The sequence below is a fragment of the Ptychodera flava genome, chromosome 15, assembly GCF_041260155.1.
Source record: "Ptychodera flava strain L36383 chromosome 15, AS_Pfla_20210202, whole genome shotgun sequence".
Classification (NCBI taxonomy): Eukaryota; Metazoa; Hemichordata; class Enteropneusta; family Ptychoderidae; genus Ptychodera; species Ptychodera flava.
In genome coordinates, this window is record NC_091942.1 from 6,708,579 (window position 1) to 6,726,811 (window position 18,233).

At 39.4% G+C, this 18,233-nt stretch overlaps 3 protein-coding genes across 3 annotated transcripts; 1 reads left to right on the plus strand and 2 right to left on the minus strand.

Moving 5' to 3' along the window:
* Positions 1-11,059: 11,059 nt before the first annotated feature.
* LOC139152330 (histone H4) lies at positions 11,060-11,840 on the minus strand. The gene has a single exon (XM_070725472.1). It carries the CDS (start codon positions 11,804-11,806, stop codon positions 11,495-11,497), a length of 312 nt encoding a protein of 103 aa, XP_070581573.1. The 5' UTR covers positions 11,807-11,840; the 3' UTR covers positions 11,060-11,494.
* Positions 11,841-13,703: 1,863 nt separating this feature from the next.
* LOC139152331 (late histone H2A.3, gonadal) lies at positions 13,704-14,164 on the minus strand. The gene has a single exon (XM_070725473.1). The coding sequence runs from the start codon at positions 14,146-14,148 to the stop codon at positions 13,771-13,773; it is 378 nt and encodes a 125-aa protein (XP_070581574.1). The 5' UTR covers positions 14,149-14,164; the 3' UTR covers positions 13,704-13,770.
* A 287-nt stretch (positions 14,165-14,451) lies between these two features.
* Positions 14,452-15,716, plus strand: LOC139152332 (histone H2B, gonadal-like). Its single transcript, XM_070725475.1, has one exon. It carries the CDS (start codon positions 14,492-14,494, stop codon positions 14,858-14,860), a length of 369 nt encoding a protein of 122 aa, XP_070581576.1. The 5' UTR covers positions 14,452-14,491; the 3' UTR covers positions 14,861-15,716.
* The last annotated feature ends 2,517 nt before the right edge of the window (positions 15,717-18,233 follow it).

Genomic DNA, 18,233 nt, shown 5'->3' on the forward strand with positions numbered 1-18,233 from the left:
TACTGACACTTTAATCTCAATGAGAAACAAGAGTCTTATTTTAACTAAAGGAACCCTTATGAATGGCAGGCTATCAAGCTCGATAAAATCCATTCATCGGTTGTCTCTATTTTCAGCTGAATTTTTGTATATCAGGACATCTCAGAAAAACAATATACAGTTTCACTTTTTAATGCATAAGCTTATATCTCACAAAATATGGTGAGTTTTATGTAGAATTAAAGCAAAACATATAAAATGAGTGAAAGTTTCAGGATCGGTTTGGAAAATTGGTACGTGGGATTACCTACCGAGTGTACATATAGATTTTGTTACCATCAGTTGTTATGACACGACATGCCAACAAAAATATACGACAGAAAGTCATTGTCATAAACTTAGGTTTTAATGAATTAATGTTTTCAACTGATCAAGTAAGCTTATTAGGCCTATACCTGTATAAATATAACTCAAAAAATAATGATGATGAAGCAAATATTGAACGTTCTGACACATTTCCACGAAGCTTTCCAGGATAGACTTTGTACTGTCGTTTGTTCACATTTTTCAACACTTTTGTGTCATTTCAGGTCATAAATTCAACACTTGACTCGTTCCTTCAGCAATTAAGGACTCGCATCATATCCTCTGCATTATTCATTCTTCTACACACAAATCACTTTTCTTCAGCTGTGGCACCTCTACTTTCTCAAAACAAATTATGACACCTTCAATATCCAGGAAACGGTGTAGCAAACAGTGTTGCTTGTTACAATAAAATTTCAAATACTACATTCGTGAATGAATACAACTGAATGCAGGCAAAAATCAGTAGTGATTGATACCATGCACCACTGTGTGACCGTACTGAGAACGAAGGGGCCAAAAACCACATCCTCTGCGATCTGGTATTCGAGAACGGCGGGCCGAAAAATCTGGGGTGACAGTGTGCAAACCGCAAACTTTTTATTACATAGCAGTAATCCCAGGGGGGGGGGGTACTCCCATAGACGGGTATGTGCCGCCCAAATGGGTCACTTTTTCGCGGAAAAACCCTAAATATTGGTCGAATTTTCATAGAAAAATCCCTAAACATAGATCGGAAACACAACGAACGTTCCTAAAATGTTTAGGGATGGACCATTAGACCTTGGGGGGGGGGTGGTCACAATGAAATTGTGAAATTTTTTTTTTTACTATTGTAAATTTCTGAAATTTTTTTTTTCCAATTGAGATTAGCTGTGCAAATTTTTTTTTTCAGAGTAAATTTTCAGATTTATAATTTTTTTTTCGTTCGTCGCTGTCTGAAGATAAAGAGGGCAAACATGTGGTGGTGCTAAGCACCACAAGCGGCCACGCAAGCGGTAACTTGGAAGAGGTCAGGAGAGGGGTGTCCCCCTGCTGCTGTTGGAGCTTTTGAAAAATAGAGATTAAAATGGTGTTATTTGGTGGCACTTGGGGAGTATTTTTGCGGGGGGTGGTCAGGAGGGGTGTCCCCCTCTTGCCGTTGGAGCTTTTGAAAAATAGAGATTAAAATGGTGTTATTTGGTGGCACTTGGGGAGTATTTTTGCCGGGGGAGGTCAGGAGGGGGGTGTCCCCCCTCCTGCTGTTGGAGCTTTGAAAAATAGAGATTAAAATGGTGTTATTTGGTGGCACTTGGGGAGTATTTTTGCGGGGGGTGGTCAGGAGGGGGTGTCCCCCTCCTGCCGTTGGAGCTTTTGAAAAATAGAGATAAAAATGGTGTTATTTGGTGGCACTTTGGGAGCATTTTTTTCGGATTACACATCTTCCTCTGAACATGGTCTTCTTGCTCCTCAGTAGCTTCCTATAGTTTTGAAAATTGACTATTTTGGTTTCCTGGCTTCCCTTTCTACTGCGTGGTGAAATGCCTATATTCACCCCACCAAACATCATGCATATCTCATGATTTACAATTGATTTTGACAAGCTGAGAAGCTAAAATAAGCTAAATAATATAGTGAAATTTGCATATTTGTGGTTTTAGAGCAATTGTTGCCCTCTTTTGATCAAAACATCTATTTCTCTGTAGCAGCATGTCCAAATTGATTGTATGTGTATAGATGTGTTGAAATTTCAATATTTGTCTTTTTGGGCAATTTATGCCATTCATGGTCAAAAAATCTGTATTCTCTGAAAGGGCTTGTCCAATTTCTTTGAAATTTGCTACACAAAAACGATTAACCATGCAGATTTATTCAGTATTTGCTATCGAGAAACTTTCAAAGTTCAACCCTTTAAGTGTTTTTGTGTTGGGATTTGTTGGATAGATGGCATTCTACTTAGTGTATTGTTGAATGTTAAAACATGTGTTGCTGTTGTTATTTGAGGCTGTTTTTTGAGAAAAAAGAATTGAAAATGCCTTTTAAAAGTAAAATAATACATAATGACTTGATATGTTGTTTATCATTATTGACGTGTTTCTAATTGTTCACCCATTCTTGCATTCATCATTGTAATAAAATGCTGTGGAAAAAATGAAACTGATGTGGCCTGCATCTGTTTACCTTGATCTTAAAAGGCAAATACAACTTTCTGTCTTGACAACCATACCATAGTTTCAATGTTTTACCTAGTGTACCTGCTTGGTTTGTACGCAGGAAACAAGTAGAAAACAGGCTCTATAATTTCATAATTTTCAAGTGATCAGAAAACAAAAGTCCTGAAAAGATAAGATAATCACAACTTCCAGTATAAGGGATACAGTCACTCTAAATGTATAAATTAAAATTAAAAATGTGCCGGGAGGATGTATTAAAAATACAGAAAGTTGCTTACTGTCGGTAAAATCTAAAAAAAATTCAAAATTTTAAAGACTTTTGCAGATTTTTTTTTTACACCTTTGTCTTCTTATTTATTTTTTTTTTATTTTGCAAACTAGTTTGAAGATTTTTTTTTCCCTAACTTTCTGCTCTGAAAATTTTTTTTTTCTGTTTTTGACCACCCCCCTCCCAAGATCTAATGGTCCGTCCCTTACATTCATTAGAAAAACGGTATATCATCGTCAAGACCCATCCCTCTGGCCGGCCGCGCCGACCGTGATATGCACGTATGCGGTGACGTAGCGTAGGTGACGCAACTGTCGATAAAGAACCTTCTCTCTGCACGCAGTGACGTTACCCAGGTTGACCCCGCTGAAATATTTTTACTTGGCAACCAGTGTCGTCAGTTCCTGTGCGTCTGATAATTCTTGGAAGTCATCTGCCATGGCGGCTTTTGGTGATCGAGGTGTAGCGGGAGGTGTTACTGGTGGCATTCACGCATTTGAGGTTAGAATTCCAGTTTTTTCAGACAATCCCCTTAGTTTAAGTTATAATAAACCCCGGGAATAAACCTCGATCTTTTATTCAAATGATACAAAATAGTACGAAGCTGTGAAAGATTTCAGGTTTTGATTTCATTTAATATTGTCATCTGATTGGCTTCCCGGGCATGGCTTCCAGTCACACACAGCCGGAAAGATGAAATGTGCTGTGCAGAGCGAGCTCAGAGGATATAAGCTTACGCCTTGGATGACCGTCCTCTTTTGGGAGAAATCGGGCCCGGGGGCATTAAATGGCGATTTCAATTAAACCCGACCCAAGGGGTGAGATAATAGCTTCATTTATATAGCATATGCTCAAAAATGATGCAGGCTACACAGTGAAAATCCATTTCTGTTTTTTGACTGGTGGAAATATGGGCTCTGATAGCTCAGTGGCAATAAAGACATTGCATGCATGATAATTAAGGAAATTTGATGTTTCAACAGAGACTTTTTTGATTTCAGTAACACAATATCTCCCATAAAAATAGCAATTTCTTTTTGCTGGCTATAAATGTGGTAATCCACAGCAATAAAATAACAGAAGCTTATGACAGTAGTTATTTGTATGAGTGAGAGTGTACTGTTTAACAGCAATACTTTCATGGTTGCAAGTTTCGGCAGAATTTTCATAAATTTACTTTCAAACTAATATTACTCCATGCAGAAGTACTCATTGAAATATCTGAGTATAAGTTACATGAACTCTGAATGTGTAACAAGATAATAAAGTGTACACATGATGCCACACCCAAATGTGGCCGCGCCCGCCCCCATGTGAATTTTCAAACAGACAAGAATGAAACCAGTGCATAAACCTATAAGAACTTTTACAGACAAACATGATTCCATCCAATAGATCTCATGGGACTGAATATACTTCACTGAGACAAGGTTTTCTCGATTTTCATTGTAATATGTGAAGTTTTGGAAAATGGCGGGAAATTTAAGATTAACTAAACTATGCTTTTATGACAGTGTGAGGTAATATCACTTTATTACAAAGTACAAAGTAAGAGCAACTTCAACTGCGTACGAACTATTTGGAGCATTAAACAACGAACATTTCACCTGCGGTACCTGCCTGCCCCGGTGCAGATCCAATAAGCTTACGTGCAGTGATCAATCGCGGAAAGACTGATGGAAATTCAGTTTCGTTCCGTATTCGAAGGTAAACCATCATGAATTATTTTCGATTCGTCTAATATGGAGAAAAAAAACAATTTCACGTACTTCCGCCAACTTGAAAACTTTTAGGGAGAAATCAACTTGTGAAAACAGTCGATCGATCTTACAGTACACTGCAGTCCGCTACATAATAAGGTGCAGTATAGTAGTCTCGATGGCCCAGACTCTCTTCTGGGGGCGCTGTTCTCCGGGCGGAAGCGACGGAGTTTAGAGGTGCTGATGTTCACTTTAAACGTAAAGCGGCTGATGTTCCCCTTTACTATAGGAGTCTGATTTATATTGAAACGATCATACGACATTTGCGTTTTTGCGACATTTAAGTAAACCGCTGCGTGATGGCACTCTGAATGTGACATTGCGGACAAAGGAAGGGCACAACTCGCCGTATTTTCGAACAGACGATCTGTGTTTATTTTTCAGATTTCGTCCAAAAATCTACCCGCCCGCGGACGGCAAAGAACGCCTAATCAAAATATCCGAACTAAATGACCCCCCGCCTAGCATCATTATTTAATTTTTTTGTATAAAATTGACAGCAAAGTTACTGGCGGAGACCAATACACGATTGAATCTTTCGGACTAAATCGTACATCAAAAATAGGGGCCTAAACTCTGTTTTGTTGTAAAGTTTGCTTTTTTGTAAAAGCGCGATGAATACATTTAACGAGAGCCATGCCGACTCCTTTTGTCGTTAGGAAAAATCACAAACCACTGACTTCGAACGATCTGGTTATGAAAAACATCTTTTTACTGATTTTCTTGACCACCACTAAGCAAAATGAGAACATTACACAATTTATTCTCTAAAAATATACGAAATTGATTTGTCAAAACTTACTAAGAACCCTTAAATTTCAACGGATCGAGGTTTCACGGCGGTTCTTCGCCAAAGTGTGTCAACTTAAGTTGCATCAGAGAGTCTTTAGCCTTCTAAATTACTCTTAATGTTGAAGTAAGACGTTGCTATGGCGACGAAGCCGGAACTGACAATGATGAAAACAGCACCAGTGATATCATAAAGGTTTGGTGTATAGTTGAAAAAGATATAGTCAGCTACATAGGCAATAGCGATCTGTATATTGACAAGTAACACGACTGTCGTTGGTGGCTCCAATTGCACACTACGAAAACGGCACACAACGGCCACGATATAAGTTATGATAAGGCCCGCGATCAACCGATTGATGTGTTTGACAGTGACCAGACAGGGGTACTGATGGTGAATGCAAGAAAAGTGTTGATCGGCGACCCGAAGCAATTTTCATAAAAGACAATGATCAGAACATGTACTTCCTCCCCGAGGGCAGACCCCATGACGTAAGTGACAGCGAATCCCATGCCACAAGCGACGCTCAGTAGATAGCCAACCCAGTCGTCAGATTCTTCAGTCGATCCGTCCGTTCCATCGCCGAATATAACACTTGGTTGGGCGGTCAGCAGAATTCCAGCGAGACAGAGGACGGTGCTAACGAAATGAACTTTGGTGAATGATTCCTTTAGAAATATCCTTGCCAATATCGGGGTGATGATCGGCATGGTTCCCCGGTAGATGGCAGTCACGCTACCGACGGGTATCATCGACAGGGCGAGAACTTGACAAATATCAGCCGCTGTGAAGAAAGCCCCGATGGCTAAAAGCAAAACTCGTTGTCTCCAGGTGTCGGCCGCGATCGCTCGAGCTCCGAATAGACATAAAACCGGCAGATTTACCAAAAATAACCCACCAGTGTACATTAAAAATAAAATCTGATATGCTGGCAAGTTGACTTTTTGTAGCAGCGCGGTTATCGTGTTATTGAAAGCGACGAACACTCCTGCTATAAGGGCGATGCCGACTCCTTTTGTCGAACGGTAAAATCGAAAACCACTGGTTTCGGTCTGGTGTTCAGAATTATCGTTCTTACCAGTTGTCTTGCCGTTCACTAAAAGGTCGAGTTCACTGTCACTGCTTACCATGGTAACACCAGACCCTGTGAAAAGTGCTATGACAATGTTAATGTCAAAATCAAATTGTACGTTGGTTCTTCCCACCAGAGTCAAAAGTTCTCAGTCTGTCCTAGTGCTTTATCGGGTACAAGCTCACCATCGAGGAATTTGAGCAACAGGTGGTCTGGGGAAACTGAAGTTATGTATATCGTGATACAAGTCACTGCCGTCGCCCGAGTTTTCTTACTGTAGATGCCAATACGCTGCTTGAGTTATCTTACTGTATATACAAATACGTTGCCCATCCTAAGAGTTGTCACACACACTATGGTTAATTTTATCCGGCAATATAACGTGGAAGCTGCACTTATGTCATGCGGTCGTTAAACCCCCCGCATTAAACGTCTAACACCACATACACACCAGAATACTAAATGCAGAGTCATTGGGCCACGAATCGTCGACACTGGTCTAAACATATGGTTATGGGTTCCACCATCCCATACGGTAAGTTATTTTTAAGCATCACTCAGTATAGGTGTTTTATTTTATTATCATCATTGTTAGAATATTTGTTTTATTACTACTGGTAGGGACTTTTACTGTTTTATGTACAGCATGTATGTAATTCATCTATAATGGTAATTTTGCAGCTGCACATCATCATGTTTCGTGATTTTAAACAGTTTTTATCCACGCAGGAGATAATCCCATTAAAGTACTTTGGTATAGGAAATGCAGATGAGTTCATGTACGAATAAGGTAATGACATAATTAGGACATTTTGTTTTTGAGGACGCAAAGAGAGTAAGTAAAAGTAAACAATGCTACGGCCGAGGGTGGCGCTGTTAGTTACCCAAAACAGCTACATGAACCTCATACTTAGTTGAAATTACGGCTGCAGCATCGAGAGCTCATGCAGACTGTTTCAGGCTCATACGAATGCTGAAATACTGAAAAAAATAAAATTATTTAATGTATTTAAGATTAAGGGAGTAAGAGTTTGAAGGGGAAGTGAAGATGGGCAGTAAAAACACAGCAAGGTGCACACAGCACAGCAAGGTTCAAAGACAGAAACAACATGCAAAGGGGTACTCAGTACAAAATGTTTATATGTATAAGTACCGGTATGTACGTTCGTATGCACTCACATTTCAACACCCCCATACACACATACATACATACCTACCTACATACCTACCTACCTACGTACATACCTATCTACCTACCTACATACATACATACATACATACATACATACATACATACATACATACATACATACATACATACACACACAACACACACACACACACACATATATACACACAAAATATATATATATATACCTACCTACATATATACATATATATATATATATATATATATATATATATATATATATATAATATCTATACCAGGTTGAGCGTTGAGTTGGTTTTAGAGTTTTGTAGAGTCGGCACTTGAAAGACGAAGTTCACTTCCAACACCTGGTTGCTTGTGTCACCCTCCACGGACAGACAGACAGACACATACACAGATATCGGTACACTACTTCATTACTTAGACTAAGCGGATAAAGAAATCAACTTAAATTACTTCTGGTGTAAACCAAAACAGTGAGGTAAAAGGTCATTTGAACAACTGCAAACTCTAGCATACTCTTACAAGATTCACGGTCAACGTTCTTTCCGTTTGTCGTTGACCCTGAAAAGCTCTTTTGTAAGACACGACGTTAAAAATAGCAACTGTTTTCTATCATTGTATATTTAAGCGATAAAGCACACCCAGCGCTGGTATACCACGAGATTTCGACCAGTTCACGACATATATGCTCGAGCGATAGCGAGTGCATGTATGGAATGAACTGGTCAAAATCGAGTGGTATACCGTCGCTGGGTGTGATTTATTGCTATTATGTCATGACAGTATATTGAAATTCTGGCGTGGAACGTCAAAAACGGATTTTTGCTAAATCTGAGAGCTCCCGCGTAAGCCAGCCGTGGTATATCACCAATATACCACGGTTCTTTTCACGTCTCGACCACAGTCACCTGCGGTCTATTCCGCTCTGCGTCTATGCGCCCAACAGACGTGTGTATATACGCCTTCTTCTCAGGCATATGTACACACGTCTATTGGGCACATGGACGCAGAGCGGAATAGACCACAGGTGACTGTGGTCTCGACTTATCAAATCGCTCAGTGTATTTGCGCCCTCAATATACTGGAATGATATGGTACTGTAAAGCACTTTGATTTAGCTGCAAGCTTTTTAAGGTTTCTGGACTTTCTTTGCAATCGACAAGCGTTTAATTTAGCTAAAAGATATCTTAACCATGGTAAATATAGAGAAAAGTTTAAATTAATGATTAATGGCTTCTTCAATTAGTAGCCTAGACCCTTGATTGTGTGTAGGCTATTAATTAGCGAATTGACAGACTTTATAGCTGAATTCAGTTTAAAGGATACTGGCGAAAAGACTTTGCGTACCATACTCATATAACTTTTTAGCCATAGAGTGTACACAGGGTGTGCTCTCACTATATGGCAGGTCACATCTTGACTGATATTTTCGTCGCAAAGTCATATGCAAAATAAACAAGGCACTTTTTGGAATTGTACATTTGTCATTCCTGTGTAACAGTACGTTGTAGTAACCCCAAAATCGGTATGTTTTTGTTGTTTTGAGTGTGTATCTGGCGTTTCAGACAGCCAAAGCAATGCATTGTGGGATAAGCGGCAAACGAACTTGAACCTACATTGATACGTGGCTTGAACCCGAGCTTTTCTAATGGAAATTTATGAAGTAATTAACGACGTCCCTGAAAGAACTGTGCTTGAGGTCCCATGTTGCATTGCGGGAAGCTCCGGTCATTGACGTCAGTATTACGGCTGTTGCGTTGATCTATGGAGTGAACGCGTTGCCAGCCAGTAACTGCTGCCTAGGGCCAGTCTATTAATCGACCAACATTCTTTTAAGGGATGGACCATTAGACCTTGGGAGGGGTGGTCACAATGAAATTGTGATTTTTTTTTTACTATTGTAAATTTCTGAATTTTTTTTTTTCCAATTGAGATTAGCTGTGCAAATTTTTTTTTTCAGAGTAAATTTTCAGATTTATAATTTTTTTTTAGTTCGTCGCTGTCTGAAGATAAAGAGGGCAAAGATGTGGTGCCAAGCACCATAAGCGTGGGTACATATGCAGGGGGTGGTCAGGAGGGGGTGTCCCCCTGCTACCCTTGGAGCTTTTGAAAAATAGAGATTAAAATGTTGTTATTTGTGGCACTTGGGGAGTATTTTTGCGGGGGGAGGTCAGGAGGGGGTGTCCCCCTCCTGCTGTTGGAGCTTTTGAAAAATAGAGATGAAAATGGTGTTATTTGGTGGCACTTTGGAGGATTTTTTTCGGATTACACATCTTCCTCTGAAACATGGTCTTCTTGCTCCTCAGTAGCTTCCTATAGTTTTGAAAATTGACTATTTTGGTTTCCTGGCTTCCCTTTCTACTGCGTGGTGAAATCCCTACATTCACCCCACCAAACATCATGCATGTCTCATGATTTACAATTGATTTTGACAAGCTGAGAAGCTAAAATAAGCTAAATAATATAGTGAAATTTGCATGTTTGTGTTCTAGAGCAATTGTTGCCCTTTTTTGATCAAAACATCTATTTCTCTGTAGCAGCATGTCCAAATTGATTAGATGTGTATAGATGTGTTGAAATTTCAATATTTGTCTTTTTAGGGCAATTTATGCCATTCATGGTAAAAAATCTGTATTCTCTGAAAGGGCTTGTCCAATTTCTTTGAAATTTGCTACACAAAAAACGATTATTCGTGCAGATTTATTCAGTATTTGCTATCGACAAACTTTCAAAGTTCAACCCTTTTGTGTGTTTCTGTGTTGGGATTTGTTGGATAGATGGCATTCTACTTAGTGTATTGTTGAATGTTAAAACATGTGTTGCTGTTGTTTTTTGAGGCTGTTTTTTGAGAAAAAAGAATTGAAAATGCCTTTTTAAAAGTAAAATAATACATAATGACTTGATATGTTGTTTTATCATTATTGACGTGTTTCTACTTGTTCACCCATTCTTGCATTCATCATTGCAATAAAATGCTGTGAAAAAATGAAACTGGTGTAGCCTGCATCTGTTTACCTTGATCTTAAAAGGCAAATACAACTTTCTGTCTTGACAACCATACCATAGTTTCGATGTTTTACCTAGTGTACCTGCTTGGTTTGTACGCAGGAAACAAGTAGAAAACAGGCTCTATAATTTCATAATTTTCAAGTGATCAGAATACAAAAGTCCTGAAAAGATAAGATAATCACAACTTCTAGTATAAGGGATACAGTCACTCTAAATGTATAAATTAAAATTAAAATGTGCCGGAGGATGTACTAAAAAATACAGAAAGTTGCTTTCTGTCGGTAAAATCTAAAAAAATTCAAAATTTTAAAGACTTTTGCAGATTTTTTTTTACATTTTTGTCTTCTTATTTATTTTTTTTTTATTTTGCAAACTAGTTTGAAGATTTTTTTTCCCCTAACTTTCTGCTCTGAATTTTTTTTTTCTGTTTTTGACCAACCCCCCTCCCAAGATCTAATGGTCCGTCCCTTAAAAAGTATTTTCAAATATTGGTGTGATCAGAAAATAGTTTGTTTTTAATAGCCAAGTTCACTCTGAAGTGGATTTTATTTTGACCAAGATTCTTTCCCTAGTGGTTGGAATAAAAGTAGTCAAATCTGAGAACTGTTATCGCACAAATTATGAAGAATGGCAAACTTTTTGGTGACATTGACTGATATGTACCCACGGGCGAGCCTGTGTATGTACCTGTATCATTTGCAAACCCACAACAAGCAGGCTCCTGTAGGTATATGTCCCTTTGTCCCTTTTTAATGTTCATTCCAAACACTTAAACTGTGAATGTCAACTACCTTTTCAATGATTTCGAATAAAAAAACTTGTCGTTTGTGAGTTTGGACCATTGTGTGTTAACGGTAGTTCTCTTTTGGAAAATGTGGTGGCCCTGAAAAGGGCCGTTTGGTATGGGTTTTGTAGTTGGTGATCTAACCGCCGAAACCGTACAGAGTACGGCCCTGGCGTTTCAGAGCGTAGACCACATCCATGGCGGTGACGGTCTTTCTCTTGGCGTGCTCGGTGTAGGTGACGGCATCACGGATGACGTTCTCCAAGAAGACCTTGAGTACACCTCGGGTTTCTTCGTAGATGAGACCAGAGATACGCTTGACACCACCACGACGGGCCAGACGACGGATAGCTGGCTTGGTGATACCCTGGATGTTGTCACGCAGAACCTTACGATGACGCTTGGCGCCTCCTTTTCCCAAACCTTTGCCTCCTTTGCCACGACCAGACATGTTTGCAGTTCAATGTGTAGATATAGCTGGATAATGCTTTACGTTACTTTTATATAGAGACGTTGCGAACGCAATAGAGAACAAATCATTGTATTTAATATTTACCGCCTTTCGAGACAATAGATCTCATATTGTTTCATTGGTCCATTGACAGCATTGTCCAATCAGAGGTGCAAAGTAGAAATCTGGTGAGCCATTGTGGTCCACTGTGGTTCTACGTGTAAAGTGGTTTTTCTGTCTGCCAAATCACGTATTTGTGAATCCAGAAAATCAAGTGACAGCGATGAATTATGCGATTTATTAGCTCCCAAAAGTACATACAGTTGCTACTCATTCCGAAAAGGTTATAACAAAACGAGGGTACCCCTCTCACCAAACGGGGGTCTTATTGCGTCCATTCGTTTCATGGTGTCTGCTGACGTATTTTCCATTTTAATTTGCTTTCTAGCAAAAATGGTAACTCCAATGTTCACGTATTTGCAGATAAATAACTGTATTAATTACGAATTTGAAAGTGCTACCAAAGTGCTATCATATTATCCTCACTGTCTGATCTCTCATACGTTCACTTCATCATTTTTTTTAAACTTAACTATTCTCAAACAATAAATATTTCGATTTCCTTTATCAAAATAATCGCAATCATACCAATCCATAATCCAATAACACTAGGTCAGAATTTGTAAGACAATAGTTGTAAACATAGACACAAAACAGCACAGAACAGACAGTAAGTAGACGGTACACAAACAAAGTCAAATTCATGAAAGTACGGGATAGCTTATTTCCCGGATTGAGTACCACAATCTATCTCGGAATTTTCTTGTTGAAATGTCACCTCCCTAGGGCTGATCTCGTCAATTACATATGACACGGTCCCTTTGTGGAGGGACCGTGATTATGACTATGAAATGGGAGCTGCGGGCTTCAGAAATATCACGACCAACACGTTTATTGTAAATATGCAGAATTAAATAGATCGAATAGAAGAAAAGATACTCTGTATGTGTTTATATTGTGGGTCATCCCATCCATCGTACCACGTTTTACAATCTGTTGAAACCTGGGCTTGTTTTTGAATTTGGTGGGAACTCCATTAAAAACACGCATGCTAGTTTTGTTAGCCTAGAATCCTACACGTACGCTTGCCTCCGTACCTCCGACCCACTCGGAGGTACGGAGGCAAGCGTACGTGTAGGATTCTAGGGAGTGGGTCGGAGGTACGGAGGCTAGCGTACGTGTAGGATTCTATAGGCTATAGTTTTGTACACCAAAAGAGAAGATTATTTGAAGTCGCATACACATGAAAGAAAATACAAAAACGCTGTTTTTTTAGTTTTCTTTTCCCTAGGCAGAGACAAACGAAAACCTTTGCTTCGAGTGTTTAGTGCCGCGATGAAACGAATAGGCGCAAGTAGACCTTTATCGGAATGCCGGAGATAGCCATGTAATGAGGCTATCTTTCGATGACGTTTTAATGAAAAACATAAGGTGTCTTTACCCCATTTTACTTTTAAATGTGAGGTTAAGGGAAAACCGTTGGACATGTTTTGCCACGGATTATTTGCAATGACAATAGAACGGTTTCACCATTATATTTTTCACTCTCAAAATGCTACTACGCAAACGTCCATACCAAACTCTTATTTGCACTCTACCTTTCCACAATAAGGTATTCTTTACGGACTAGGAGATATACTGTATTGCAAATGTATATATATATATATATATATATATATATATATATATATATATATATATATATATATATATTATATATATATATTGCAAATGTATATATATATTGCAAATGTATATATATATATAGATATAGATATATTTATATATATAATCGGATTATATAGTTCATATAATTTATAGTAAAGTATTACGGTAGTTCTCTTTTTTGAGGATGTGGTGGCCCTGAAAAGGGCCGTTTGGTTTGTGTATGCTAGGCATACGATTTACTTTGATTTGGCTTGGGTCTTCTTGGGCAAGAGTACTGCCTGGATGTTTGGCAATACACCACCCTGGGCGATGGTGACACCACCGAGAAGTTTATTCAACTCTTCATCATTACGGACAGCCAACTGCAAGTGACGGGGGATGATTCTAGTCTTCTTGTTGTCACGAGCAGCGTTGCCAGCCAACTCGAGGATTTCAGCGGCCAAGTATTCGAGCACTGCAGCCAAGTAGACTGGAGCACCGGCGCCGACACGCTGGGCGTAGTTGCCCTTGCGCAAGAAACGGTGCACACGACCAACGGGGAACTGCAGACCAGCGCGGCTGGATCGGCTCTTGGCCTTACCCTTTGCTTTGCCTCCTTTACCACGTCCAGACATTTTCGTTACTGATATGGTTTAGATTCCAACTGAGTGATAATTGGCGCCTTCTACAGCAGTATTTATACAGACCGAACGGATCCCTATGGCGTTTATCTCGACCAACCAAACATAATTGTCGATTGTACTGACCAATGGTTGAACGGCATTATTGACAAGGTCATAATAGGGTACACATATATATATCAGTGTATTGTATACTTAAGTGGTTTTGTGTTTCCTAACCCGTTCGCAATCCCTTCCCGCTTAAGATCGACAATCCCCTATTTGCATACAAATTACTATAAATAGACGTCACTTCCCAGTGGCGGGTATTCTGAACTTCATATCGTCATCGAACATAATGGCTCCCAAAACCAGCGGTAAAGCTGCGAAGAAGGCCGGCAAGGCCAAAGCTGCACGTACTGGAGATAAGAAGAGGAAGAGGCGAAGGAAGGAAAGCTATGGTATCTACATCTACAAGGTGTTGAAACAGGTCCACCCCGATACTGGTGTCTCCTCCAAAGCAATGTCAATCATGAACAGCTTCGTCAACGACATCTTCGAGCGTATCGCCGCTGAAGCTTCCCGCTTGGCACACTACAACAAGCGTTCCACCATCACCAGCAGAGAGATTCAGACCGCTGTACGTCTCTTGCTGCCCGGTGAGCTTGCCAAGCACGCCGTCAGTGAAGGCACCAAAGCCGTCACCAAATACACCAGCTCAAAGTAAATCGTATGCCTAGCATACACATACCAAACGGCCCTTTTCAGGGCCACCACATCCTTCAAAAAGAGAACTACCGTCTGCAAATTCCTATCAGAAGTATAGTTTTTCGAATTGATAACAATACTTAGAAGTAGTCCTGTCGATTTGTTTATCTGACAATAGATAATGTCCACGGTCCCTCCACAAATTTAAAAAGAGACAGTGAAATGTCAGAAATCACGGAAGGACGATGTCAGACTATATCAAGTTGTATAGTTCCTTTTCAAGCATTTAGGGGAACCTGAGGTTTGATATCAATGTTCAATTTTTCCAGCCAATACCAAATTTATCGTTAGATAGGTAGCAATTTAAACGCTTCAGGTTTTGAAAAACTTTCATATAGATATTTTGTATTTTGTTCCTCGGAATTGTCGCCCCCATTTTCAGTAAATTTGGAATATTGTTTGAAAATTGCGGCAAATTTATCGCACTCTCACATTGCAATTGTTGTAGTGCTGATTTAGCTCTGTGTGGAACGGCTGTGTGTTACCGGCGTTATGTTGTGGGGGCCGTATAACGCCGGTAACACACAGCCATGCCACGCAGAGCTCCAGTGGTGCTGTTGGTGATGGCGCCCTTCAGACTCTTCCGAAATGCTCTGTTGACACTTGCTGGAAATGCCTGTCTTCTCGCGGCGGTTTTGTAAAATCTAGACTCAAGTCACCAGTATCAATGTAACAAGAAGAGTTTGATGGTTCATAGAAATACATGAAGAAAACAGTCCACTGCCTCTGTAGCTTTTCTAAAAATTCCTTGGAACAATATATTTATTTTTTGAACACATCATGGGTATGTAAACAGTAAGTTTACAGACCGACCGTGCATTAAGAGTTGCATGAACACTGAAAATTTGTCTAGCATTTGTTCAAAATTTCCTCTGAGATTCTATTTACTTTCAAAATCACTTATATAGAATATAACAATTACCGACTTGAAAATTTGCCAGCGAGTGGTTCACAAGAAAAGTATTTTAAAAACGAGTTTCAATATCTGTCCCAGAGGCATTGAGTTGCTATAGACCAGGAGTCGTAAATGCATCGAAGTTTAGTTGAAAATATAGATGCGTTCGGTTCAAATGACAGCTGCAGTGGTGTGATTAGTAAGGTTAACTACAGACGTGAAGCCCGGTGAAAGGATTTTACCATGATCTCCTTATTGATCCCCGTACTCTACCTAGGGTTTAATCGGGCCATCGCTATAAGGAGCACATCAAATCCGACCTTCAAGAGGTTGAAAATTAGGGTAGGGTTTGTTTTATGAAAGTACGTGTGAGTATAGACTGTACAAGCGAAACACTTCTAATCTGTGTGTGTGACGTTTTGAACTTCGAAACTTCGTCAATAAATTAACGTTTGGATTTTTCTTTTTTACGCAACAATTAATGCATGGCTAGCATACTGTATTGTAAAGTAAATCACCTGTTAGAGATCAAACAACAAGAAGCATATCTATGGTCTAGTCTGTGTGTGAAGTAAATACTGTGTATTCCAACTGGGCTATAAAAAGAGCATATACGGTAACTAGAGAGAAAAATTTTAATACAGTCGCTATCGAGTGAGAAAAGTTAATAGTGATTAATACTAACGTGGTGTAACGAGAACGTGTCAAAATTGCTGTGTTTTGGAGAGTTCACACATCAAGTATTTTCCCTCTATGCTAAACGCTTTGGGAGTTGGCTTGTTAAAAGTGTAATATTCAACTTAAAGTAAGAAGGCAACGCTGGAACGGGCGAGTCATGGTGTGGAAATGGAACTTGTTTCTTAAATACGGTACCTTGCTTTTGTATGCATCACGGCCCAGCCGCTAATACATCAGAGTATCCCTCAATGAGAGAGTGAGTGACCGCATGTTGCTAACAGAGAGAGAGAGAGAGAGAGAGAGAGAGAGAGAGAGAGAGAGAGAGAGAGAGAGAGAGAGAGAGAGAGAGCCTGTATACTGATATAGAATAGTGGTTATGCCGTACACCGACGCCATAAGACACGATAACAAGACTTATTTCAACCATAATTTTACAGACACTTGAAAAGAAACAAAAGTACAAATTATCACTTGCCCTTGAGAAGAATGCCGCATTGTTTCGGACCCACGCTAGGAATAAATTAAAACGATATTTAACACCTTAATATGACACGTGGTTGAAATACAATAGAACATGGGCGTAGTCACTGTGGCGTAGTATAGTGCACATATTTCTATTGTAAGAAGACTTTGTCACTGTGTGGATTTGTAATTGTGTGAAGGAGTTGTGCTGGTATTTTTGGCACCATTATTGTCATGGTCCAAATCGAGTACAAATGCGCGGGATTTACAGCGTCCATGCAAATTTCTCGAAAACGTTGACATTTTGGGAAGTGGATTAATGTCAACATGGCAGAATCATAGAAACATGACAACATCATTAATGTAGCACATAAATTACATCCAACGTTCCAAGAACAATCTTAAATTAAATCACATCTTTTAGGGATGGTACATCCATGGTACATTATATTATACTTTGAACAGCGTTGGCTGGGATGTAGACCGTAAGGTCCGTCGCTCTCTAGAGAGCGCCCTCGAGCGACGGATCTTTCAGTCTATCTGGGATGCGGATACACAAATTATACCGCATTCCAAAATGTGTCAAGTTGTTGTATTTGCATGTCATGCACTACGTTTTTTCAAATTTACCTAATCGACTGGACTTGCTCCAAGTCTGTTGGCATATATATATATATATATATATATATATATATATATTATATATATATATATATATATATATATATATATATATATGTATTGTATACCTTATCGAACACGACGTATAACTGAATGATGGAGATAATCTTTTGTGTGTATTTGGATACAATCTTTTTAGTGTATAGAGATGCAATGGATATGATGCGTCATCGAATTTCGTTTGCTGTTTGGATACGATGTCGAACAACGTCCATTATGTCACAACTTCTTCGGGATCGATACTTCACACATCATTGGTTGGACATGGAGCATCCGTTTATACATACATTTATATCACAGCCTCCATCTCCGATTTTTTATCATGCCAGATCACCTTCAAAAGTTTTCGGCTTTCGAAAGATCTATAAACGTTAGAAAATGTTGACGTGTGAGGGCGCTTTCTTCTGTTAATAAATTTTTCCCAGCGTGTTAGGACTGATCTTTTTCTCTTTAGACATGATCATAAATGTTCCGTTTTCGTCTCCTGCAATACTGCCACCAGCGCACGTAGTCGCACTGTGAATCTGAATAACAATTACTGTATGTTCAATTGCAACAAAGTTAAAGGTCCTCAAACCTTCAAATTTCATTTCGAGTAAGGCGATACCGAAGGATT